General features: G+C 46.3%; 1 protein-coding gene and 1 long non-coding RNA gene across 9 annotated transcripts in view; one reads left to right on the top strand and one right to left on the bottom strand.

Annotated features, from left to right (window-relative positions):
* Nucleotides 1-717: 717 nt before the first annotated feature.
* NRP2 (neuropilin 2) overlaps nucleotides 718-24,061 on the bottom strand; it is a 117,073-nt gene continuing 93,729 nt past the window's right edge. For 4 of the 8 annotated variants that reach the window (XM_045480907.1, XM_045480906.1, XM_045480903.1 and 1 more), the window contains exons 16-17: nucleotides 6,634-6,684; nucleotides 718-4,008 (exon numbers count right to left, since the gene is read on the bottom strand). In XM_045480907.1, the coding sequence (XP_045336863.1) occupies nucleotides 3,704-4,008; nucleotides 6,634-6,684 (356 nt within the window). In that variant the 3' untranslated portion in view covers nucleotides 718-3,703. Of the gene's footprint in view, nucleotides 4,009-6,633; nucleotides 6,685-19,034; nucleotides 22,628-24,061 lie in introns of those variants that run through there. The other 4 variants (XM_045480908.1, XM_045480905.1, XM_045480910.1 and 1 more) reach the window with 2 other exon arrangements.
* LOC123599357 lies at nucleotides 4,853-8,984 on the top strand. Its single transcript, XR_006713108.1, has 2 exons — nucleotides 4,853-5,103; nucleotides 7,559-8,984. It is a non-coding gene; the product is annotated as an uncharacterized LOC123599357 (long non-coding RNA).

Raw genomic sequence — 24,061 nt, 5'->3', positions numbered from 1 at the left:
TCCCTGGCCAAAGTCTAGTTTGCTTTGAATCCAATAACCCATCGTTGAAAAGATCCCTGACCATTTTGGGAGGCCAGGCTACTTTGCCTTTCTCTGAGACAAGAGGTTCTTAAACTTGAAAGTGTCCCAGAACCCCCTGGAAGGGCTGTTAAAACACAGGATCCCTAGGCCCTCGTCCCTGAGTGTTTTAATCAGTAGATCTGGAGTGGAGCCCAAGAACGTACAACTCTGACAAGTTCTCAAGTGATGCTAATCCGCTGGTCCACACTTTGAGGAGCAGTGTCACAGACCTTAAAATCAGCACAGATGTTGACAAGCTGATGTTTGACCAGGAAGAAGCAGCGAAGAGTCAAAAGTTGCAGGGGATTGGCAATATCTTGGGGGCGAGGGGGGTGTTGACAGGGATCATAGTCTTGGAACTTTACTGGGCAAGCCTTTGAGTTAAAGTAGCCGACCTGTCCAGGTAGCCCATTCCCCATCCCCATCTTTCACTTTATAAAAAGCCAGCCAATCGACCTACTAACTCCATAAGAAGTGTTTAGAAACATTGTCCTAGGAGAATGACCAACCATCCTGGTTTGGCTGGGATTGAGAGGTTTCCAGGGACATAAGGTTTTCAGTACTAACACCTGGGGAGGGCTTGGGCAAACTGGGATGCTTTGGTCATGCTCAATCCAAGTCTCTTTGTCTCCGGATAAAAAATACGCAGAAAAATATCTCTGGTATAATGTTTATTTAAATAGCAATCTTAAAAAGGCTTTATACAAATCATATAAACACAGTTTGACCTTGTCGTTTATTTTTTACATTGAAGAATCACAGTAAAAGCTCTCAAGTTCCCATGATCTGGCTCAGCCAGCGAATGGTCGAATACCTTTAGCTGCAAACTCTGGAAAAGTTAATCTTCTGTGTGACAGCTTAACCTTTCCCCTTGTGTTCTTGTATTCATGCTCATTCCTCGGACCCTCAACCCTGTCAACTCCCCATCCCCGCCCAAGAGAGAAAGCAACCCTGTGGCCCTGTTGACTGCCTAGTCCGGGAGAGCGTGGAGGTAATGTGTCATTCAGTACAAGGCAAAAAAGGAGATCAATACTGTGAGTTGGGTTTCCCAAAGGGAACGATTCAAGGAGACGGGTCAGCTAGCCTACCTGCAGATAGAGAAAACAAATGCACCAGGGTGCCCCCTGGCCGAGTTAGAACCAGGCCCCACTGTCTTTCTGTCTTAGGACAGCCCAGCCTCCGGTGTTGGTGAGGTATCTGCATGCAGCCCCGGATGGCCAGCTTTCCTTTAGCAGGGCCCACCCAGGGCCTCAAACCAGCCAATGGTGAGTATGGTTCGAGGACTGGGAGAGGGATGCAGGTTGGGTTGTGGGTAACTTAGAGGCGAACTGCAGGCCGAAGACAGGGCTGGTCTTTGGGGAACTATACAATGGCCCGCTGAGCATGAGCAGGCCAGGACCCCCAGGGTAGGCTTTTGAACTTCTCTTCTTCTGCAGGCAACTTCTGGAAATCCCTAGGACTCGCTAGCTTCCTGAACACTGAGCTACGTGGGAAGGCGAAGAGGAGGGTGGGCTAATGAAAAACTTGCTTCTGCTGCATGCCCAGCTCGGTGGGGGGGGGGGTGGGGGGGGTGGTCCTAAAGCTAAGCCCTTGGGCTTGACAGCTTTACTTTTCACCTCTAACTACCACTGTGCCAACGAGTGCGAGATCAGCGGTGACACTCGGGCCCTAGGTCAAAGTCACAACAACATCACTGAGTCCCACGTGACCATTCACATACACAGTAGATACAGAGAACTCAAAGGCTCGCAAAGACACACATATATGAATAAATAGCTGTCGGTTTGGACTCTCCCTCTCTGCATACAAAACACTGTGACATTACCATTTGAACTAGTATTTCCGTAAGTTAACATGTAAGGGAACCAGCCAGTCCCATTCACCCTTTCCCTTTCACCTGGGTAGGAGACAAATGAACTTGTGGGTGACCATAGCAGCAAAAATGGTCTGACAGTTAGTTTACCACTGGTAAGCAATGGGCTGGGCATACTGGTGGGGTTTCAAAGGTATTTCCAGCACACAGGCAATCTTTAGGCATTACTACGAAATCAAGATTTGGATCTTGACGCGGACAATCTTATCCTTCACACGATTTTTCTGATGCCTCCCCTTCTAGAGTAGCTGAGAGTCATCGAGGGCTATGACTGCGCCTCGGGAAGCAGGGCTCAATCCATTAGTAGGATCAGCGGTGAGTTGGGGGAGCTGGCAGTGGGGCCACAGGGGTTAGGGAAGAAGGGATGCCTTAGAGGATACTCACTGATTTCTACATAGAGGGAAAATACAGTTTTCTTCATTGTTTCAAGGCACTTAATAAAAAATACATAAAGTGTGTGTGTGTGTGTGTGTGTGTGACCTAAGAGAGACCTAAGAACATAGGTCTCTCCGGGGTTGAAGCAGTGTTGTTAGTGTTTTGGTCCACAGTCCTTGCATACTTCTGGCTCAAATCAGCTCGCGTACATCCTACCTGCCTCTCCTGAAATGCTGTAAACCCCGAGGAATAGTCAATGTTTACTAGCCTATAGGAGAGACTGATTCATCAAAACGTCTCTGTACAGTCTGCTTAGCCTTGGCTATGACACGATCACAGAGGTTGGATTTCCTTTTCCCTCTCCACTGTTCTCCTTTCCGTCCAGTGGTCTCCAGTTACATTTCACTGGGGGAAAAACATACTAACAGCCTGTATTTGCCACCCCATCTCTGAGAGTATCAAACAATGCTATGCCTTGGGGACGAGACGCCCGACAAATGGGTGCACGTGCGTGTGTGTGTGTGTGTGTATGTTTTAGAAGAGCAAGGAGGAGGGTAAAGAAAAAGTAAAACCACCACCAGAGGCCCCACGAAGTAGCCTCACAGCCACAAATTCTAGGTCTAGATGTAATGAATGGCTCCTAGTCGCAAAGCACGTTAAGGCTTGTCCGCTTCTAACATGGAGGTGCTTCTGTGGATTTCTGACGTGTGAAGTTTCCTTTCTGGTTTGTTTTAAATCGCATATAAGAAAGAGCTATTCATGCTGACCCTAAAATGGCAATTTTCCCCTGGATAAAAAAAGTTAAAGGCAACAACATCCTACTTAAATGCTAGGACTGGAAACGGCAGCTTGTAGGGTTGGCTGGCATGAACCTACACAGCAAATCCCGTAAAGTCGTAAAACGATCAGAGGACAGGATAAGTTGGACGGCTTTTTTTTTTTTTTTTCCTAAAGATGAAAAGTCTGAAAAGACCTTTTGCTTTTCAAGTGTTGATTAGAAAGAGGAAGCAGAGTACCATGACCGCCACTCTGCTTCTATCCTGGAAAAGTCATTCTCTTCTGCCTCTTTGAGTTGCTCACAGACCAAAGAAATAAAATATAATAACAACAAACTCACAAACGAAATAGAACTGTGACCCCCAAAGAGATGAGCTCCCGTCTTAGTCCCAGCAACGACTCAGCCACCGCGCTTCTAGGTGGGTTGTAACCCCCTTCGCAGCTGCATCGCCCTGCTTCCCTCTACTCGTCTGTCCGTTCTGTCCACACCTGCGGTATTCTGGATCGGTTTGATCGAGATTATGGCATTCAGTTTCCAAAGGGAAAAAAAAAAAACCGTAATCTTCCCTAGCCCCTCTTGCTGGAATGAAGCGTCAGATGTGATTTGGGTGCAATCCGTCACGCCTCGGAGCAGCACTTCTGGTGGTTCATCTTGACCTTGTGCTTGAGGCCGTCGTAGAGCTCAAAGTTGTAGTTCTCCAGCGTGGTGCAGCTGCGGGAGCTCAGCCCTGAGTAGGAGCAGGTGCAGTAGAGCAGGAGCCCCGCACACGTGGCCCCCAGGAGGACGCCCAGGGAGCTCATGGCGATAATGGTGATGAGGATGGGATCCAATGTGTAGAGCCAGCTCTTTTCTTTGTCGGCCGAAGGGGCACCAGACCCTGAGGTCGGGGAAGAAGAGTTGCTCCAGTCCACCTCATACTCATCTGTGACACAAAGCATATGAGAACTGTGGGCACTGCCTCTTTCGAGGTGAAGTGACTGACACCCCCCCCCCCCCCCCGCCGCCCCAGCCGGGTGTAGAGGTTCTTCGGGGCACAAGGACAAGCAGGGGGACCCTGGAAGTGCACTGGCTGGCGTTAAAGCCCAGCCTCGCCAGGTCTTTGCTGTGTGCCTTTGGGCAAGTTGCTTAACCTCTCTGCCTGTGTCTTCCCGTCTATAAAACAGGGATACTGTTAAGGCTGCCTTTACTGGGTTGCTAGGAGGATTAAATGAATTAATAATTGTAAAGTGCTTGGTGTCCAGCACATAGCTAGCACTAAGTATTTGATATTTAAATAATTTGACTCCGACTAGGTAAGCTCAGATTTTGATAAAAGCTTCAGGGTGCCTTTGGGACACTGGGGTGGTCCCGTGATCTGGGCACGCTTCTTTCTTTGCCTCCTCACCCCCCACGTCCACTTGCTTCAAGTTCAACCAAAGGATAGACAGGCTGAGACTATTTTCACACGACAAGTTTCCCAATTTAGTATTGCTGGCCATCTGAGCAGCAGACTTTTTTCAAGCCACCACACTCATTTGACATACACCTTACCTTACTGTTATGGGTTGAATTATGTCCCCCACATGTTCATATGTTGAAGTTCTAACCCCTAGTACCTCCGAATGTGACTTTATTTGTAGATAAGGGCCTTGAATTTTTTTAAAGTAGGCTTTACACCCCGCGTGGAGCCCAACACAGGGCTTAAACTCATGGCCCCGAGACCAAGACCTGAGCTGAGATCAAGAGTTGGACGCTTAACCGACTGAGCCACTGAGGCACCCCTGGAGATAAGGTCTTTATAGAAATAATCAACTTTAAATGAGGTCTTTAGGGTGGGCCCTAATCTAATACGGATAGTGTCCTTATAAAAGGGGGAAATTTGGAGGCAGACACAGGTGGGACATTGCCTTGAAAACATGGAGATGACCATCTACAAGCCAGTGAGAAAGGCCTGGAACAGATCCTTCCTTCCCTCATGGTCCTCAGAAGGAACCGGCCCTGCTGACCCCTTGATCTTGGACTACTAGCCTCCAGAAAGGTGAGAAAATAAATTTCTGTTTTTTTAAGACCCCCAGTTTGTGGTACTTTGTTACAGCAGCCCTAGAAGACTAATACACTTATTATTTCCATAGTGTGGCCAAGGCATGACCACATCCACAGCTCATTTTGTAAGATTTCCTAATAATTCCACGAAGAAGACAGGGTACTATTATAATTTCTTAACAGGTGAAGAAACTCAGGGGCACCTAGGTGGCTCAGTTGGTTAAGTGTCCGACTCTTGATCTCAGCTCAGGTCATGATCTCACAATTCATGAAATCGAGCCCCGTGACCAGCTCCATGCTGACAGGCAGTGCCTGCTTGGGATTCTCTCTCTCTCTCTCTCTCTCTCTCTGTCTCTCTCTCTGTCTCTGCCTTTCCTCCCCACCTCCCATTCTCAAAAAAAAAAAAAAAAAAAAAGAAAAAGAAAAAGAAAAAGAAAAAAGAAAGATGAAGAAACTCAGGTTTTTAAGAAATTAGGTGACCAGATAACTCACTTGAGGTTCCAGACTTAGCAAGCAGTTAAACCAGGAATAGGAATCCGGCTTTCTGTATCCTTATCCCCTGCTCTCTGTACCCATCATAGTGCCTCTTGCTGCTACACCTACTGTGGCCTCTCCTTTTAGGCCAGTTCCACAGCTTTGCCCATAAAAGGAGCGTTAGACGGGGTTTTGCAGGGAGAGTCTGCATTGAGTTAACAAGGTGCTGTTTGGGTTAGTCACTCTGTTTCTATAACTACACTTGAAGTGTTTGATTAAGGTCGGGTTAAAAGCAGCTGTTTTATAAACAGCTCTTCTTAAATGCATCAATCTTGGTCTAAAGTTGTTCTTTGAGAGGAACTGTGGTGATCTCTCTTGCAGATCAACTCTGGCACTCAGAGAAGCCCAGACAGACATGTGCTGCTCTGAGTCGAGGGGAGAAATTATATCTACATGTTTGCTCGGCGGCCCTCCAGTCAGGGCTCTTGCTTTATCCTCTTGAAGTATGTGTATTTGAAGTGGGAGAATAGGACTTGGACTAAATACAAGATGGGCATGGTAGAAAAGAAACCTAAATCTGGCAATGGGCCCCAACTTGGAGTCTTGGATAGTGTGAGAAAGGCTCCCCCCCCAAGCCAGGGAACAGGAAACCACAGAAAGCCTAGGAGAATATTCACATTTATACTCATTTACTTAGGTCCTTTTTGGGAAGAGGTCAATGCGTTCAAGCAGCAACACATTTAGAAGAGCCTTGCTTTTACTTCTAAAGGGTTTATCCAGATTTGAAGTCCATCAATGTCGAAAGTTGCCTGAAGTAGGGGACCTGTTTCAGATTAGGCAGAAGGAACTCAATAAACTTTCCAAATTTCTAAATTTGACCTTGACAAAGCAATTGATGGTTTCTTCACTGCTCTCTGGATTCTTTTCCCTTCTATTTCTGATTGGTAGTTCTAAATTTTGGCCTTCTCATACCCCAGGCATTATTTTTGTTGACATCTTTATAACCAAACCTGAATTTCATGATGATCTGCTAAATCATAGCAATACTCACCATCAATTTCATCTTCATAGCCCTCTCTTCCGTGTATTTCTGGAATGTCTACTATAATGAAAAAGAAAACAAACAAATCAAGTTATAATAAGTTCTATTGCCATGGCTAACAGGCAGAGATGCAGCCTTTCTGAGAGTGACTCCCCAGTACAGTGGGCAGCTAAAGAATCACATCTGCTTCTAGATCATTTAGTATGTACATTACTGGATTCTTTCCCCTTCAAACGATTTGTCTTTATTGTCAACAGCAACAAGAAGAACAGAAACAAAAAAGGTCTTTAGCTCCAAATAACTCCTCACTTGTGTTGTGGTAAGGACTGTAGTTCATTGCCATTATAGGTCTGCATTTATCCAAGGCAACTTGGATGGCATGCCCATCATCAGTTGCTACAACTGTGATGTTTATTTAGTGTAATGGACCCTCCTCATATGCATGCATGTAAGTAGACATATCCTATAAGGGTCTTTCTCCTCTGGCTTTCAAATAAACGTATGGTAATTCAACAAAGTCACATTTCATCATTATATGTTTTCATGTAGAAGTAGGACTGGAAAGAATGTCATAAAGCCTGTCCAGCTCCACGTATCTGTGCTAATATCTCTTGTCTTTCCTTCTCAGTTTACTTTTCCACTGGTTTTCTTTATGGCTTAGAATAGGTCAAACGTGGGCATCTAATCTGACTAGCCCAGGCTTGAAAAGAGCTAAATTAATTTATTGTGGATTTTCTCCAGTATTATCACTGTCTATCCTTTTCTTTTTTTATGATAATTTGGGGGGGGGGATGTGGGAAAGACAGTCTCTCTATTCACTATGCTGTCCATCTTACAGAAATCAGAGCCAATGAAAATTACTGGTCTAAAATGGCAAAACATCAACAAAGAGAATCAAATATGTGGTGATTTATCATTTCTTTGTTTCTCACAGGTTAATTATGCCTGCCCTGGCTGTCAGCTCAAGATGGCGTTAGCAAGTGTATGGACACGTTAGGAGTTATATTGAACCCCAAGTCAGGTGCACAACCTTGAGGTCAGCACTATAAACCGATACCCCAAAATTCAGGCTTAAGTCAAAACCAAATCCCAAACAGCTAATACTATCAAACAAGAGGAAGAGAAGAAGTTCACACTGGCCTGAACTTTCCCTCATCAGCACATCTCAGGGAAGATCTACTTGACCATGACATAAACTGAGGATTGATCTATCGCCACCACACTTGAAATTCAGTCTTTTCCTGGAAGCAGTGATTTTAGTCATGTTTGATAGAAGTCTTCCTCATCCTGGCCAGAGTGCTAAAGCACATTTTGATCCCCCTGGTCGTTAGTAAGGGATGCAACAAAACAACTTGCCAGGACCCCACTTGAAAGGATCAATGCCATGTGGCACTAATTTGCCATAAATCCAGCCTGTTTCTGGCATGTTTATAGCACAGCCACTGGCACCTGCAGGTCACAACAGCTTCCCCACCTCAGTGCCCATCCCCTGCATTATTCTCCAGGACCCTACAATGCAGGCTGTTTCCTTGGAATGAAGATGTGAATATGAATCAACAAGAGGCAGGAGGTGTCTGTCATAGGGATCAAACTGAGCTTGTGAAAGTCAATCTGGAGATTTTTTTTTAACCTTGTGAAAAAACAAACAAACAAACATGGAAGAAAAGCATCACATTTCCATCCACTAATCGTTTTGATGGGATGCTCATATGTCTTAACACCTTCACGGTTAAGAGATGCAGAACATTGGATAAGAATATGCGAATCAGCCTAGTACAAAAACTGTGGGGCTCTTGCCAGTGACTTTTGGGCCAAATCCTGTTCTTGCTTTTAGGGATTTGGTCTCTGCCAAGGATGTGACAGATTCTTGGAGGCTAGAATGCCATTTTGCTCCATCTCACACCCTCAGGGAAGAACTCTTAGGACACTATTGACCGTGGCTGGAAAGGAGTAGATGTGGCATTGATCTTAAAGGAAAAGGGGTAAAAGGATGGTAATGAGTATGAGTACATTTTGCCCCAGGAGATCACAGCCTCTTGCCTCTGGAGGTGGAGGACTGGATGAGATGACCTCCCAAGAATTGGCCCATTTCTAAGGTTCTATGTAATTGATTGCTTAGATGGGCCGAGATTTCTGCACCTGGTGAATCAAAGGCTACCTAAGGTGAAGAAGAACACTTTAGAGGCTTGACTTGGCTTTTTGTATAATCACTGCTCCCAGGAGTTTGGGTGAGTGGGAAGGGTCAACAAAAGGATAAGTTAATCAACATTTTCAAAAGCGCATCTGTTCATCAAGCATTAAAGAAAGAATGGCACACTAGGGACAACCCAAATAAAGGGAACATTTGTACAAAAAAGCAATTTGCTTTGAGAGCAATTTTCTCTAGTCCCCTTGTTAATATTCTTGATATCTGTGATTAAGAGCTTTCTTTCTTAAAAGCCCCATTGCTCTTCATGGGCTGCCTTCCTTTTCTGTTAAACCTCACCTTGTTTCCTCAGGATGCTGGTAGGAAGGAGTGTGGCTCTCCCACCAGAAGCCTGTAGTTCTAGCAAGACAAGGCAAGGGCGGAGAGGGGGAGAAATGATGAGCTCGAGGCACAGAGTAGAGGTAGCACCTCCCTGATAGCAAAAGATAGCACAAGCATGTAGGGACCAGGGACCCTGAACCGAATTGAATTTCTCTTTTTTTTGTCATGAGGACAAACTTGGAGAAGACCTTCCAGGACCCTGGTTTAGTGAGTGGGTGTGTCTATGCCTAATGGACTGACAAGGGCGAGTGGAATGGGCCACACCTCTAGGATCACACAGATCTGGAAAGGATCTTACCACCCACATGACTTCCACTTTCACCCTTTGTGCTCACGTGACCCTATTTCCTCTGGGGCCCTGTATGGACTCAGTCTCAGCCAGTTTGACTCCAAAGCCTGAATTCTGACTCTTCAGTACTGTGTGAGGGCCAGAGGTGACCTCTCACCTCCACCCAGGTCTGCCTCCAAGTTCTCTGGGTATAGGCAGGACACTGCATCTATCAGCGTATAATTACTACCTTATTCTAACAGTAAAAACAGGCCTGCCTTGTCTCGGATCCTAGTTGACTGGATATACGCTCTCTGGCTCTTTGCCTGCATCGTTCTCCAGACACTTTGATGGGAACTCAGGAGGACTTCTCATGAATGGGAAAATACGGTCTGAAATTTGAAGCTCATGTTTTCCGTGATAGGCGTGACTCAGAGGGGGAAGGCTGATTTGCCTTCTTCTTCCAAGGGTAGTCTTCATTACCCAACCAGTCAACCGATCCTCACTTATGAAAGAGGTTTACAAAGTGCCCAGGAGCCACACTGGGTTTTTGGAAAAATGAAGATGGATGGGACCAGGTGTCCACAGTCAAGGCCCCTCAGCATGGTTGGGAAGCAAAGACTTGTCCATGACAAAACAGTAGAAAAGAACGTGGGGGCTTGTAGACGGGACTCTAAGTGCTGCTGGCATCCAGGGTAAGGATTGGGCACATGAAGCCAGGCCACTGCCAGGAAGGAAAGCATTCGAGTGGGGAGGAGGGTGCTTCAGAAGAGAGGCTGCTGCACTGGCGGTTGGTGAGTTCGAGCTCCTTTATCCGTTTGATGGACAGGAATGGCTTCGAACGTGGCACCTGAGCCTTTTTACTCATATACTGATCCTTTGGTTTTTGGCTTGAATTCGCTTTTGTCTGCTCCATCAAGGAATTCAAAGAGATGGCCAGGCCTGGCCACATAACTTCCACCTGGATTTCCCTACATGAGAGTCAGGTTTCTGTGCCTCTCCTCCACCAGCTGCTGTGAACCAGCACAGTGAAAGGAAGAAGTAAACTCATGAAGGACCAGAACGGAGTTTACTAGAGTTTAAGTAATCAAGTGAGCAGACTCACCACTACTTAAAAAACAAACAACCTAATTCAACAAAACCTGGTCATTTTCATATTGTCATCAAAGCCTCAGGCTGCAAAGTCCCGCTTCCCCAGGAGTCCCTTCCCTTAGCACCGTCAAGAGGTGGGTGAGGTACACAGTGGAGAGTGATTCAAGGTCTTAGTCCATCTCCTATAGTCCTGATTTTTCAGGGCAAGAGGCCCAGAGGGGCTAGTTATTAAAACACTCACTGACTGTTCCAGAACTCCTTCCACCCTAGAAGAGTCACGTATTTTCAAGTGTCTTTGTCAGTAAATTGCAACACTATGGCACAAAAGGTTAACGGCCATACCCAGTCATAAACCGAACCTACTCTAAGGAGCTATGTTTTCCCCTGTGGGGTCTGGAACACTGCCTGGTGGTGTCAGACCACACATGTTATGCAGGAGAAACACCCCCAGACACTCAACCTGCAGCTGGGGGATTCCCCACCGAGCATGATTTACGTCTCAAAGAGGAATGCTCTCTCCCAGTCTTGGCTTCCCATTCTCTCCTTCCCCACCTTACACGCACCTGCCTGTGCGCATGCCCCCCCCCCCCCCCCTTTATCTATCTTCCTCTCTCCTTCATTTTCTTCCATTTTTTTCCCTCTTAAATTAAGATCCTTTGGTGTTAAACTGCTTTTCTGCAATTACTCTTAGAAAAAATTTGACCTTCCCTTTCACCACTACTGCTATGCTGTGGTCTACCGCGAGTGTATCAGCGCGGGTGTTGTTCTGTTTACTTTCTGCATCATAAAAGGAGCTTCACAAGACTGCTGGGAAGTGAAAAGCCTGCCCCAAACCACTGGCTACTTTCAGATAAATCATTGAGGACAGTCCATTCCTGGGCCATTTGCATGGAGATCATCTCAGGACACCAAAATACACTGGTTTTCTTTGAAGAGTCCCTTCCACGTGAACTCCGAGCAGTGGAGTAAGAAGCCTGGTTGAAGCCGATGACAGATTTGTGAGCCAGAGGGTGTAGCAGAGACCCTCTAGGAACCGTGTAGTGTCAGCCCTGCTCTCTGTCTGAAGGAAAGGAGCGTGGGATTTGGAGGAGCACTGCACTGGGAACAGGTTGCCTACTTCTCATCTGAGCTCCGCTATCCACCGCGGGTATGAGAGCCTGGGCGAGTCATTGACCCTCTGAGTCTCAGTTTGCTCCGCTGAAAGTAACCACTCGTGTTCTTCCCTGCTCTAGTCTTCTATGTCTTACGGGAAGAAAATGAGAAAGATCTGAGGGCCCTTCTGATGAGGGCACTCTCAAGAGGCTGCTGGTTGAGGTAGACAAGGTGACTCCCATAGAAAAGAACCCCACTCTGCTCACCACCCCAGTCTTCACCCCAGGTCTGTCTTCTCCTAGGTTGTTGCTCCCTGAAGTCAGCCACCTTAAGGTGTGTGTGGAAAGAGAAGACCACGAAACAGACAGGTAAAGGGAAGCTGTGAGATCCCATGTTTCCAATACTGGTTCATTTGCCTTAGAAATCAGCCCTGCGAACTGGCAATTGAAAAAGTAGTGGGTAAATTGTGCCCCGAGTTTTAAACTTCCACCTTAACGGAAGCCAGGCTGATAAAACCAACCTTAACATGGCCACTTAACCCACCAAAGTGCAACCAGCCTTCAAAGCAAGGATTGAAGAGTCTCTTACACCCAGAAAATCATTGAAATCATTCATTTTCACAGGCACAGGTGTCACCGCTTCTATTTTAAAGAGAATGAAATTGAAGAAGGAGGGTAGAAAAATGCAGTAAGTCATTGAACAAATCAGTGCTAAGGCGAGTAAGCCACATTTTCGACACCTAGTTTGGGGCTGTGATTTATGTGGGATAAGCTCTTGGCTACTTAGAACCCTTGCTGAATTTGATTCCAAGTTCTTGAAACCCCTGAGCCAGCTAAATCACCGGACTGTTCAGATGGGAGTAGTCTTTAGAAAATTCTCTCAGCCATTTCGTTTTGATCCCAGCAGGAGATGTAACCCTGAGACTGAAATAAATGAGAAATAACGAAGGACTAGGAGATATTTCTTGGCCTTTTGCAGTGTTTAATTCAGTTTAACATTTAGTTTTGGCTGAAGGCCCCTCCCCGCCCCACCCCACCACCTTAATTTCCCTAATTCAGTTTGTTCATCCCCAGTTGCTACAGGAGCCAAAAGTTCAGATGTTGATGAAAGCTATGCCAAGCTCCTCCATTAGAGAGTCAGGGTACTTGAGAGCCATTTATCCCTTGCTGGGTTTGGCTTGAGTTGAGAAACACCACCAGAAGATCCTTTATCATGGGTTTTTATCTCTTGGGCTTATAGCCAAATGTATGCAAAGTCATGGAAAAAAATATTTTTTGGAGTTTTCAAATGGTTTCGAGCTGGAAAGCACAGGTTTGAGATATCTGGAGTCTGAACTTGAATTTAGCCATTATTTTCTATTATTTTTAGTTGAATAACTAGATGGAAACACTAAAAAGGGTTGGAAATACCAACTGCAAATGAGAAAGCTGTGAAATGACCTAATAATATTTTCAAGTGTGGAGGCGGATGAGCAGCTGAGGCCAGAATGGCTCCACTGAGCCCCAACGATGATGTGAAAATAAGAAAAATGCAGCCAGAGAAATATTTAGCTATAAATATGGGATTCAGAACTGTGCAGGTTGGAAACATCCAGCAATGATGATGGAGGAACATTCTGGAATCTCTCCTCCACCCTAGGTCTTTGAAAAATCAGAGATTTTCTTCATAAGTATCAGTAGATATGTCAACAACAAGAAATAGATACGTGAACAAAAAGAAATTCTTCTTTTGTTGGCTACCTTCTCAGAGTATGAAGGTGAGAAAACCCTAAAATTTCAGGGAAATTCTCACATGTTCACATATCAGAGAGCTCACCCAGCGGGCTTTGACGTTTCTTCTCTCCTCCAATCCTGATACTCAGGAAGTGTGCATGATGGGAACACCACTCAGGTGGAGTAGTTTCCTACCTCTTGGGTGAGTGAAAGAATGGCGTCAAAGAAACAAAACCACATTCGCTTCCACTGTGAAAAAGAGATGTCTTGTCAAAGCCTCCCCTCATATTCTGTAAGGCCCTGAAAAAATGCCCTATGTATCTCACCAAGTAAGCTTGCTCTACTTAAAAGGTGGGCTCTACTTCAGAACACAAGCATGAACAACACTGTGGTAAGAGGTTCGGGGTTCCAAAAAGGAACCTGTCCCTACCCACTCAAGAGGTGATTTTCCCCGGAAGCTTGCTGTTATCCCAGAACTGTAATTATAACATAAGAGAATAATTTGGTCTCTAGTAAGAACACAACTACTTGGAGGAAAGTAACCAATTGAGCTTTCGTTTGAGGGAATCCGCCCCCCAACTTCTCTGGGAAAGAGTTTGATGAAGGGGTGGGGGTGGGGAGCAAGTATGAGACTGACAGAGGAGAGGAGAAGGGGCCACTAGGAGAGGGGGTTGGTGCAGAAAGGAGAGCCTGGAAGTTGAAGATGAACGATATCTGGCACAAAGGCAGAGGGGTGGAGACAGGTCCTCCTTGGGGAAAGAGGAGGGGATGGAGGCCCCGTGGCGAATTGCAGAGTGAGACAGAGGACGGCGTCGTGGGTCCGGACTTCCTATGAACGCCATTATTGAGCTTACACCCTTGGTCTGCAGTTGGCCGAGGCTAATGAGGTGCTCTGGGTGGCTGCTTTTACCATCCATGTCGGCCCCCGCCTCGGTCCTAAGGCCCATCTTCCCGCCTCAGTGCCAACTGTTGGGAACTGCCCAGGAGAAGCGACGGGGAAGTCCACGCCGGCCTCCTTCTCCCAGCCCCTCGGTGGCGGTAAGGAAACAACAAAGGGACGAAATGGTTCTTTAACGGACTGTGCTAAAAGGCAGCCTCAGTAACTAGCAGGCTGGCTGAGAACAGGACTTCGGTCAAGGCCTCCTCCAGCTCAAAGCTTTCTCTGCACTGCCATCATTACTGGAGCCGGCCGCTCTCTGGCAAGTCAGAGAACTCTAGTCGAGGCCCCGTGTTAATGAGTCCTGCTGCCCGACGACGAACGCTCTACTCCGAAAGCCAAGACTTGGTATACTACCACTCCGGTTCTGGATCAGCGCCCTCGCTTAGGGGTATGTTAGTTCATGATCTCTAAAGAGTTCAATTTTGCACAATTACACACAGAAGACAAAACAAGGCGTGTGCGTGTGCGTGCGTGTGCGTGCGTGTGCGTGCGTGTGCGTGTGCGTGCGCGCGCGCGTGTGTGGGTGTGTTTGCAGTGACCTATTCGAGCTCATCCATATGTCATGCTCATGCTGCTTTCTTTCCTGAACTTCCCCCCAATCATCCACCTGAACCCCATGCCCAAGAGGCAGAAGTCCTGGGTTTTTGGCAGGGCGGAGAAAAAAGCCCACAAAGCCCACAAATGGCGGTAGACACTGTCTGTTACGCTCGGAGTCCAACTCCCATTACCAAGATCCCTTTGTCTTAGTGCACAGTAGAAGTCAGAGGAGCGCTCTTGGAGGAAAAGGTGTTTTGACCCAACAAGCCCCTTGGCTTCTCTTCCGCTCGCCACTTGGGGCCGGCGGCTTTGCCTACGCACACACACCTCCCACTAGAAAACAACCTCGCCTCCTGGTCACTTTCCTTGGGTCCCAGCAGCCCTGGACCTCCTCGGAAGAAAGCCCGACGCCACCTTTTGGCCCGGAAAGCCTGCTGTCCTGGGGACCAAGGCGGGCGCTTTGGTCCTAAGGCCCCAAGGATTGGAGACTTTCCGTCGACACGTGGGCCCTACTCGCGGCTGCCGGAATATTTTAATCTGCAGCACAATACTGTGCACTGACCTTAAAGGATGTTTTTTACATGAATTTTTTAGTAGGAAACATAAATAAATAACAGCAAGGCACAGTGCAGTCATTCTTTGAGGAAACCAAGTGGAACTCATTAATCATGGAGAACAGGGCTCTGCCTACAGAACCCAGGGATGGAATTAACCCCTGTACCACAGCTGCCACAGTTCTGGTGAGCTGCCACTTACAGTCAGGCCACATTCGCCATAAATTGACAGTTAAAAAAAAAAAAGTCCCTGCGATTAAAATTCCCTTCAGCTAAAACTATATAAAGTCTTCTCTTACAAGCGCTTCACCCACTCCAGGAGAGAGAGAGAGCCCCAGAGATTACGTGGCCTGTGGCGATGTGGGAGGGGATAGAATCCAGGACGTCCACTAGTTTGTGACTCTCTCAAATGGGGACAGGTTCGCTGCAAAAGGTTAACCTCAGCCACTTGAAGCATCTGGTAAAATGAAGCGAGGCACACCATTTGGCCGACTCGTTCTATCGCAGAGAAACATGTGTGCAAAGATGCAGCCTCAAAGATGTTCATTGCGGTATTGTTTATAACAGAAAAAAAAGCGGAATTAAACGCAACCTGAATGCCCACCAGTAGGGGAGCAGTTAATAAACTAGGGTACAATATGGAATGCCATGCAAGAGCTAAACACGATGGGGTAATCTGGCAGAGTGGGCACTGACGTATTGTCAAGATTTTGTGAAATGAAAAAGGAGAAAGTTGTCCGACAACGGAGCAAATGTTGTGATACCATTTATACAAACAAAACCGAATCCCTACCAAACAGATCACACAACCGGACACAGACATACAGGTTTGTAAAGGTCTAAAACAAGGCCTGGAAATATATACCTCAAGCTGTTTCTCGTGATTACTCTCTTTGGGGAAGAGAGTGGGACTGGTTAGCAATGAAATGGACTTCTGCTTCTTCCGTATTATGTACACATTTCCAGGATGTCGTTGTGTATAACTTGTAAGTTAAAAAAAAAAAAAAAAGAAAAAAAGCGAGAGAAACATCCAGCCAGTTATTATCCTAAAATTTCCCCCAACAACCTCTTTCAGGATCACTGACCACTCTGGTCCTAAGCCTCCAGAACAAGACGTTTGCCCCCTTCCGCCCCCAGGGTGATGCTAGAATGTCAGTTGCTGATTTTTCAAACAGCCTTTCCTATTTCTTGGTGCAGTGCCTGTGGGCATTTAGTCTTTTTGGGCTCTTGGAGGTCGGTGACGGCAAAGCCTAAGGACAATTAGAGTAGAATGATTCTGGGTCTCCTGCCCACTGGGCTGTGGGGGGAAGGAGGAATGGTTTCTGCTGGCTGCCCGCAAGCACCTAGATTCTCCATTGAGCCACACTATGCTAAAAGGGGTTTTGTTCCTTGGCCATTCTTCACATCTTGCATCTCTACTGCGCTTAGGTCTGGGGCCAAACGGACTCCTCCACACGGTTACTGCAAGTGTATTCTGGCTGAGGCATGTGGCCTGACGCCTTTTGAGGGTGTAGGTTCCTGATTATATCTAACCTCTAGACATACTCCAGTGCACCTGATCTATGTCAGGCTTAATTAAGTCGCACACTATTCTTAGATTTTAATTTATTTACATAAGGCGATTCTTTGCTGACTCTGAGACCATCAGCTGGTGTTCCTCTCTCCCCTCCTTTTTCTCCGGTTGGATTGGTTTTGTGTTTTCTTTGGGCCATCACCGAAGGGGACGAAAGGCAAAGGACAGCTGGCAGAGCGCCAGTGATGTGCACAATTAAAGAGCGAAAGCAAGCCGCACCTACACCTTGGCTCAGATGTGTAGCCCACAACATGGACAAACCACAACTTAAAAATTAAGCTCTTTTCACCAAAGATTACAGAAAGGCCACAATGTTTGTGCAAAACAACTGCAAAGTCAGTGAAGAGGGGTGATGGACGCAGATGCCGCGCCTCAGCAGATCGGCTGAGCTTGGGTTATCTGGACTGGGAGGGTGCTGTCTTGCTTCAACAGCAAGAACACACATTTAAACCATCATAAAGGGCCAGGTGGGAGCCAAGGAAGACACACGGGGCCTTGACATCTGGTATTTATGATCCATGGAAACACAATGTCTGTAACATTTATGCTTGGGCTCGTTCTGAAATACCACACTGATAACAGTGCTGCACTTGACGCCTAAGAGTAGAGTCCTAACAGTCGTTGCCCTTTTGGGGAAGAGAGAATGCTTCTAGAATTAGCCCTGGGACTAGAACCAAAGCAGGAAGAGCAACGATGAAATTCTCAACCATGGCTCTAAACACAGGAACGCTAATGAAGCATAAATGATGGCTGGTTTAATTTACTCTGGCAAATTTGGCCCCAGGCCAGCTCAGGGAAGTGTTGACTGAGCCTGGGTATTTGCCTGAAATAAATGCTTTTGAGAGGCTTTCATTTTATCCTTTACTAATGGGAACAAATGGCTTTAAGGAAAGCCAAAGATCATTTACACAAAATGGATAGTTATACTTGTCATTAGAGGCACAAACAATGCTCTCATCACGGACATTCTACTCTATTCTCTGGCATAGGACAGACAGTGACATCTATACTGAGCCATCTGTACTAACAGAGTTTCCTGTAGGATCTGAAAACCAAAATCCTATTTCCTTTTAGCACCCCTTAGACAGGTTTTACGGATGTAAAAAGTATTCCTTCCTGGATCTGGGTTTAGAGGGGAAAAGTAGGACTCTGGTGGAAATAGGCTCTCTGGACAGTCCCTTTTCTTAGAACCTTTACGGATGGTTCTTGGACCCCTGAGGAAGTCTCCCGGGCTGATGGAATGCTCTTAATACACCCCAGGAATAAGGGGTGGTGGAAAATCCTTCCCCAACTTCTTCTTAACCACCATTTCACTGCCACGTTGTACTGCCTACGTTTCCCTGCCAATCCCCCACTGATAGAAATATTTTATGTATTTGATATAACTAATCACTAATGACCCAAACGGGAGAACCAAAGAAAAATATGTGTCCACAAGATCTGGCTTTTAGGGTAAGTTTCCCCAAGCCTCTCTCGAAGTTTTTATGGAATATTCCTTTTATAAACTGCTCTAGCTGGACAGTTCCAGGTACATAGTCATCGTATAATCATCTTCATTACTTGCTCCAAAATGAAGTCTGGAATATTTTGGAGCCTTGAACACGCCATAAGTTCCCATTTTGTCTGGGAAAGTGCTCATCAAGAGATCAATGTCCCCGTGGAAGAAATGATTTGGTAGGCGAGGGGCATCATGTCGCCGCTTCTTCTCCAAAGGAAGCTATCTGTCTCTGTAGAGCCAAGTACGTGATTCAACTCCACTGGTCCCATTCCCCCTGGGGCCCCATGAAAGGCAGCGTCCAATCTCCAGGGATTTGCCATCAAGAGAAATTTTGTGGAATCACACTGAGCAATTTAGCACTTAGCAACTTTTGCAAAATCCCACACCAATCATAAAAGTTGGCTCAGCTGCACAAATTGGATAAAACTCCTAACAAGCAGCAATAAAAATAAAAGAAGAAAAAACTGGCATCCAGCCTCAAGGAGAAAACCCACGTACCTCCCACAGCAATGCCCTGTAGCTCAGAAGGCAGTGGTCAAACTTTGGAAACATCAATTTGTTCAAAGCCTACATTTCAACTTTGTTCTCATAGGCAAACAGGAAAAAAAACCCAGATGTTTGTATAAAAATATCATCATTTTATTACATTCCACACAATACATTTTCAAATAGTTTCCAATGTCCACAAGTTATTTAGACACACAGGCAACTGAGCAATGCAAGAGATGTCACAGTTATAGGAAGAGGGATAAGAATAGGAAGTAAAAATCTTTAAGTTTTCTTGTTTTGTTGTTTTTCTTTGGTAATTATCGATTATTTAGGTGTTTGCCTGCCTGCTATTTTTAGTTTAAAGACAAGATCTTTTTAAAGATGGGGTATCGACGTCAGAAATATTACTGGATTTCCTATCCTATTCTGGCTTTAATCCCAAAACTGTGGGGTGAGGGAAAAGACAATTTCACTTTATTTTCAGGGTCCTGTTTTGTCAATGGCAATGCTATAATTTTTTTTCTTTTTTCTGCCTTCACCAGCAATTAGGGGAGAGCAATTGTTAGAATAATACCAAGGAAGGGATTTTTTTTTTTTAAACCCCAGAGATAAGGGTTGCCCTCCTGGAGCTGTTAATATGAAACCTCTACTAAGGCAAAAACTTTACCAGCCCGAGCTAGACCTTCAATTCTTCATTCATTCATTTATATTTTAGTAGTTGCTATCACCTTTTTGTCTTCTGAGAAGCAACTCTAAACACATGCATGCATGCATTCACCTGTCCAGTCTATTTTTCTTAGAAGAGAGTGATCCTTCCCTCCCTCCATGAAATACAGAATTTTGCTTTCTAAAGCTGCAAAGCATGATTTTATAGAACAGCTGCCCTTTTAGCATAGTACCTAGATAATACTATGAAAGTTGCTGGGCCAAAGGGAGAGAGAGAGAGAGAGAGAGAGGAGAAGGAGAAAGTGTGACATCCCCAGCTGAAGTTCATCATGGGATTCACAAAGATTTGAGCAGTCTCATATTCTCAACTATGGCATGTACATAAAGATGATGCCACATGGGGCACCAGATAAAGACACAGCAAATGCACAAAGTTGTTGTCATCTTCTTGTAAAGAAGGGAAATCCTCAAGGGTAGATAGTAAGTAACTCAGACAGTTGATACGCTGGCTGGATTTTCCAGGTGTAATTCCCTGACACCATACCTCCACGGGGTGCCTACGGGGATGTCAATCATTTCGAGGGAATGCCTGGCCCCAAATGCACAGCTGGATGTGGACACCTGAGATAAAAAGCCCGTAGTGACTGGCATGGAATTCATCACACGGTATGTTGGGCTTGTGCCCCTCCTCCCTCTCGCAGCTTTGTTTTCCATCTTCAGCTGGGGTAGGACACTTGAAATCTCAAGGTAGCTCATGCTCTAGCCTTTCATCTTTTCTTTTCTTGGCAGAGCTTCTGTGGTTGAGCCAGAGTAGCTCTTTGAAATAGAATAAGAGTGGGAGAGCACCTTTCTTTCAGAAGGATGAAACAAACCAGATGCGAAAGTGAGCGTGTGTTGGAGGGACCTGCGAATATATTCTGAAAGAATGCTAAAACTCTCTCTCTCCCAAGCAGCCAAAAAAAAAAAAAAAAAAAAAAAAAATTAACATTTTGTTCTCAGAAGGTACCTGGAGGCTTTCAGCCCAGGCAACCATCTTTGGAGAGAATCTCACACTTCCCTGGTGGATTCCTAGCAGGAAGCGGAGAAAGCAACACCCCCAAGGCTGAGCCCCAAGTCACTGAGCGTCTCGTTAAAATACGCATTTTCTATCAATGAAATTGACTTCATTATTGAATCTATCCTTTGTACAATATCATTAGGCAATTTATCTCTAACATCCCTCTCCCTGCGTTGCTTAGAGAGGACACACGGGCAGCAACAGATTTATCTTCATTATACCCTCTCCTGATGCAGCAACATCTGGAAATGCCAGGCCAGCCTAAGAAGGTGTATTTGCCAGATGCTACGAATGCTTTAAGGGGTAGCATTTTAAGGGCTGGCAGTTGACATTTAAAAAAAATGGTTACTTCTGAATATCCTCAGAATATTTAAATAAGTCAGGTGAACAGTCTTATGTTTTAGTGGCTATAGATTCAGGCACACATTAACACCACGAAAGGAAAGCAAACGATCCCTTTCCCCCCCTATTTTACAAATGCTATTACAACGACCAATAGAATACCAAAGATTACAATTTTTAAGCTTCTTACTCAACTCCATCCCAAGTCGGGCACAGTAAACCCCCCAAGTGAGGAGACTTTGAAAAGACCACATTCAGTCCTCCCTGCTCCTCCCTTCTCTCCTCCACCTCTCGCTCCCACCTTAAACAGGCTACTGCTTTTCCTAAGCCAGTCTCAGACTTGTTATTCTTTATGACGTATTCCAAGATTGGACTTAACTGATAAAAGCTACACATTCATTATGAGCTTCCCTTTCATAAGGCAACACGAGACAGATTTGCTTCAGGGCTGGAAGTAGAGATGATTCTGCACACACCCAATGGCTGCCATCTTGCTACTTCCCAAGACTCCAGGAGACATGACAAGGGGTCATGTCTGGGTGCGCTGGGGGAACTTTCGTCTTGGGTCAGGTGGATCGGGAATGGGATAGGGATGGGAGGGGCCACATTTCATTTCATGCGGCCTCCAGTTTTTTTTAGGTACCTGGAGAGGACAGTGGTAGCCAACAGAAACCCAGCCAGAGCTAGATAAGGCAACAAAAAGCTTCAATCTCTTCTCCAAGTAAACAAAACTAGTACAGCGTATTATTTTTTTTTGGAGAATGTACCCCCGGAGAAGTAACACAAGGGTTAAAGGGGTCCTCTCTGAACACACCCACACACACTCCCCCCCACCCCCACAATGAACCAGTCTCTCTCTCACGTCCACACACGCACACATACACACACACCCGACACAGAGCGATTCACACGCACATGTATATACTATGTACAAACACACAGATCCACATTTTCTCTCGGGTCTCCTGGCACACTGCCCACCGGGAGGAGGTATGGGATAAGGCAAGGGGAAGAAACAGGGAACCAGTCTCTGAAAGAAAACCAGCTGAGCCTTCAGTGGTGAAGGGCTGAGGGGCGTATCTCTTCTCATATTCCAAGATGCAGCATTAGAGGTGGGGGTGGTTGGTTTGGAATCAACAAAGGATAAAAACAAACCAGAAGAGAGAGAACCCAAGGACAATGGTCAGGATGAATAAAAGCACACAGGGTTTGGGCCCCCGGAGAGAGAGAGAGAGAGAGAGAGAGAGAGGAGAGACAGACAGAGATGTCTTGAGAGTCCACACAGAGACTGGGCGAGGAGAAAAAAGTGCAAAATCGAGGCAACGTGTTGGTAGTCTTTCTCGTTTGTTTTGGGTGCCGTCCTTGGCTTCGGCCCTCAGCAGTGCGAGCCGCGGTCTTGCTCTAGTTTAATGGTTAGGGTGGGCTCCACCGCCAGAGGGGCCCCGTTGGTGTAGTGGGAGGTTTTGTAGGTGATGGAGTGATCGGTCTTCTTGGCCGCATAGCGGAACCGGTGGTAGTGGAGCACCAGGGCCAGCGCGACGGAGACGAGCACCAGCACGGCGCCCCCGGCGGCCATTACGTAATACCAGTAGGCTGGGATGGGCTGCACGGGCACCGTGTCCACTGTGGGCTCGGTCCCTGGTAGGAGGGTGCCCCCTGGTGGAGAGACACAGAAGAGTGTTGCTAGGCTGAGAGCATGCAGACTACTCCAAAAATTAATAAAAAAAAAAAAAAAAAAAAAAAAAAAGAAAAAGGAAAACACATACATGCTTTGGAGCGGATAGGCAAGGGGCAGGGGAATAAGATGGTACTGAGTACTTCGCTCGTGACAAGCACTGTTAAACGACTGACATCATTTCCTACTCGCAACCTGATGAGATAGGCCCTGTCGGACCCATTTCACAGATGGAGGTCTAAACAGAGGCTCAGAGAGGCTAAGGGACGGGGGTTATACAGCAAGTGATGGTAAATATGGGATTCAACCAAGAGCTGTATGATTACAAAGGCCCTTTCCTTCTTTCTGTTAAACCGCAGTTACCCTACCGTAGACAGAAGCGTCGTAATTCACACGCGTACGGACACTCACGGATGCGCACAAGCAAGTAAATGATGCCGGAACGACTTCCGGGATTCCGGCAGGCTGATTCTCGGAAGGGGTGGCAACAGAGTATTTGGTCCGGTTGGCCAGCATTCGTAAACAAATGTATTAATTAGGCTGGCTAGACTTAAAGGTGAATTCCACTTTGGCTTGGCAAGGCTTCCATGCCCATCGAAATCAGCCTGGTCTTGTCTAAACAGGCCAGTTATCACTGTCAAGCCATGACTAACGCATCTTCATTTTTTTTTAATTGGATGGCGGATTTTGAAAGCTGATTGGGAAAGACGTTGCAACAGAAAAAAAAAATGTGGGCACACATGATACGGGTATGTTAAGAGAGAGAGTGAGTAAGTGAGAGCCAAGGGAGGGAGATCATTCTTAATCTCAGAAAAGACAGAGGAGGGAAAGAGAAGCTAGCAGAGGATTTCGAAGGCAACCACATTCGCTGGCCAGCCTCTGGTTGCCATGGAGATGATATAGCAGATTTAAGCCCAGGGAAACTCTGGGGAAAGACTGGCCAGAGTCCCACTTGATGCAAAACAGTGCTACAACTTGATTCTCCCGAAGATTTACATCAGATGAGAATCTGGCCCAGAATGGGACTAGGAGCTTTGGAGCTTGCCAAAACCAGACATGATCTTTACTTCTGAAAAATGATGTATGCTTAACCTATGAAAGCTTCCATCCCTAGCTGCTTCCATCAAGTGGTGGTGGCCAGAGAGACCCATCCTCTCTGTCCCTAGGATCCCCCAGGGGGACGCACGGCTGGGAGGGGCCGCTGCCTTCTTCATCCATCCTTCGTCCTACACTGTGGGTGTATCTCTACTCAAGATGCAGCCAGGGTGCATTTAGATTTTCATGCCCCCCCCCCGCCCCCCCTCCCCCACGAGGCTTGGAGACCCTCAAGTGGAAGAAGTCCCTCTCCTGTTGATGTCTCCCTCAGGGGATGGACAAAGAAAGCGCTCCACAAATGCTCTTGACTGAAGGGCTTC

The sequence above is a fragment of the Leopardus geoffroyi genome, chromosome C1 (assembly GCF_018350155.1).
Source record: "Leopardus geoffroyi isolate Oge1 chromosome C1, O.geoffroyi_Oge1_pat1.0, whole genome shotgun sequence".
NCBI classification, from domain to species: Eukaryota; Metazoa; Chordata; class Mammalia; order Carnivora; family Felidae; genus Leopardus; species Leopardus geoffroyi.
This window is presented reverse-complemented; position numbering and strand designations above follow the sequence as displayed.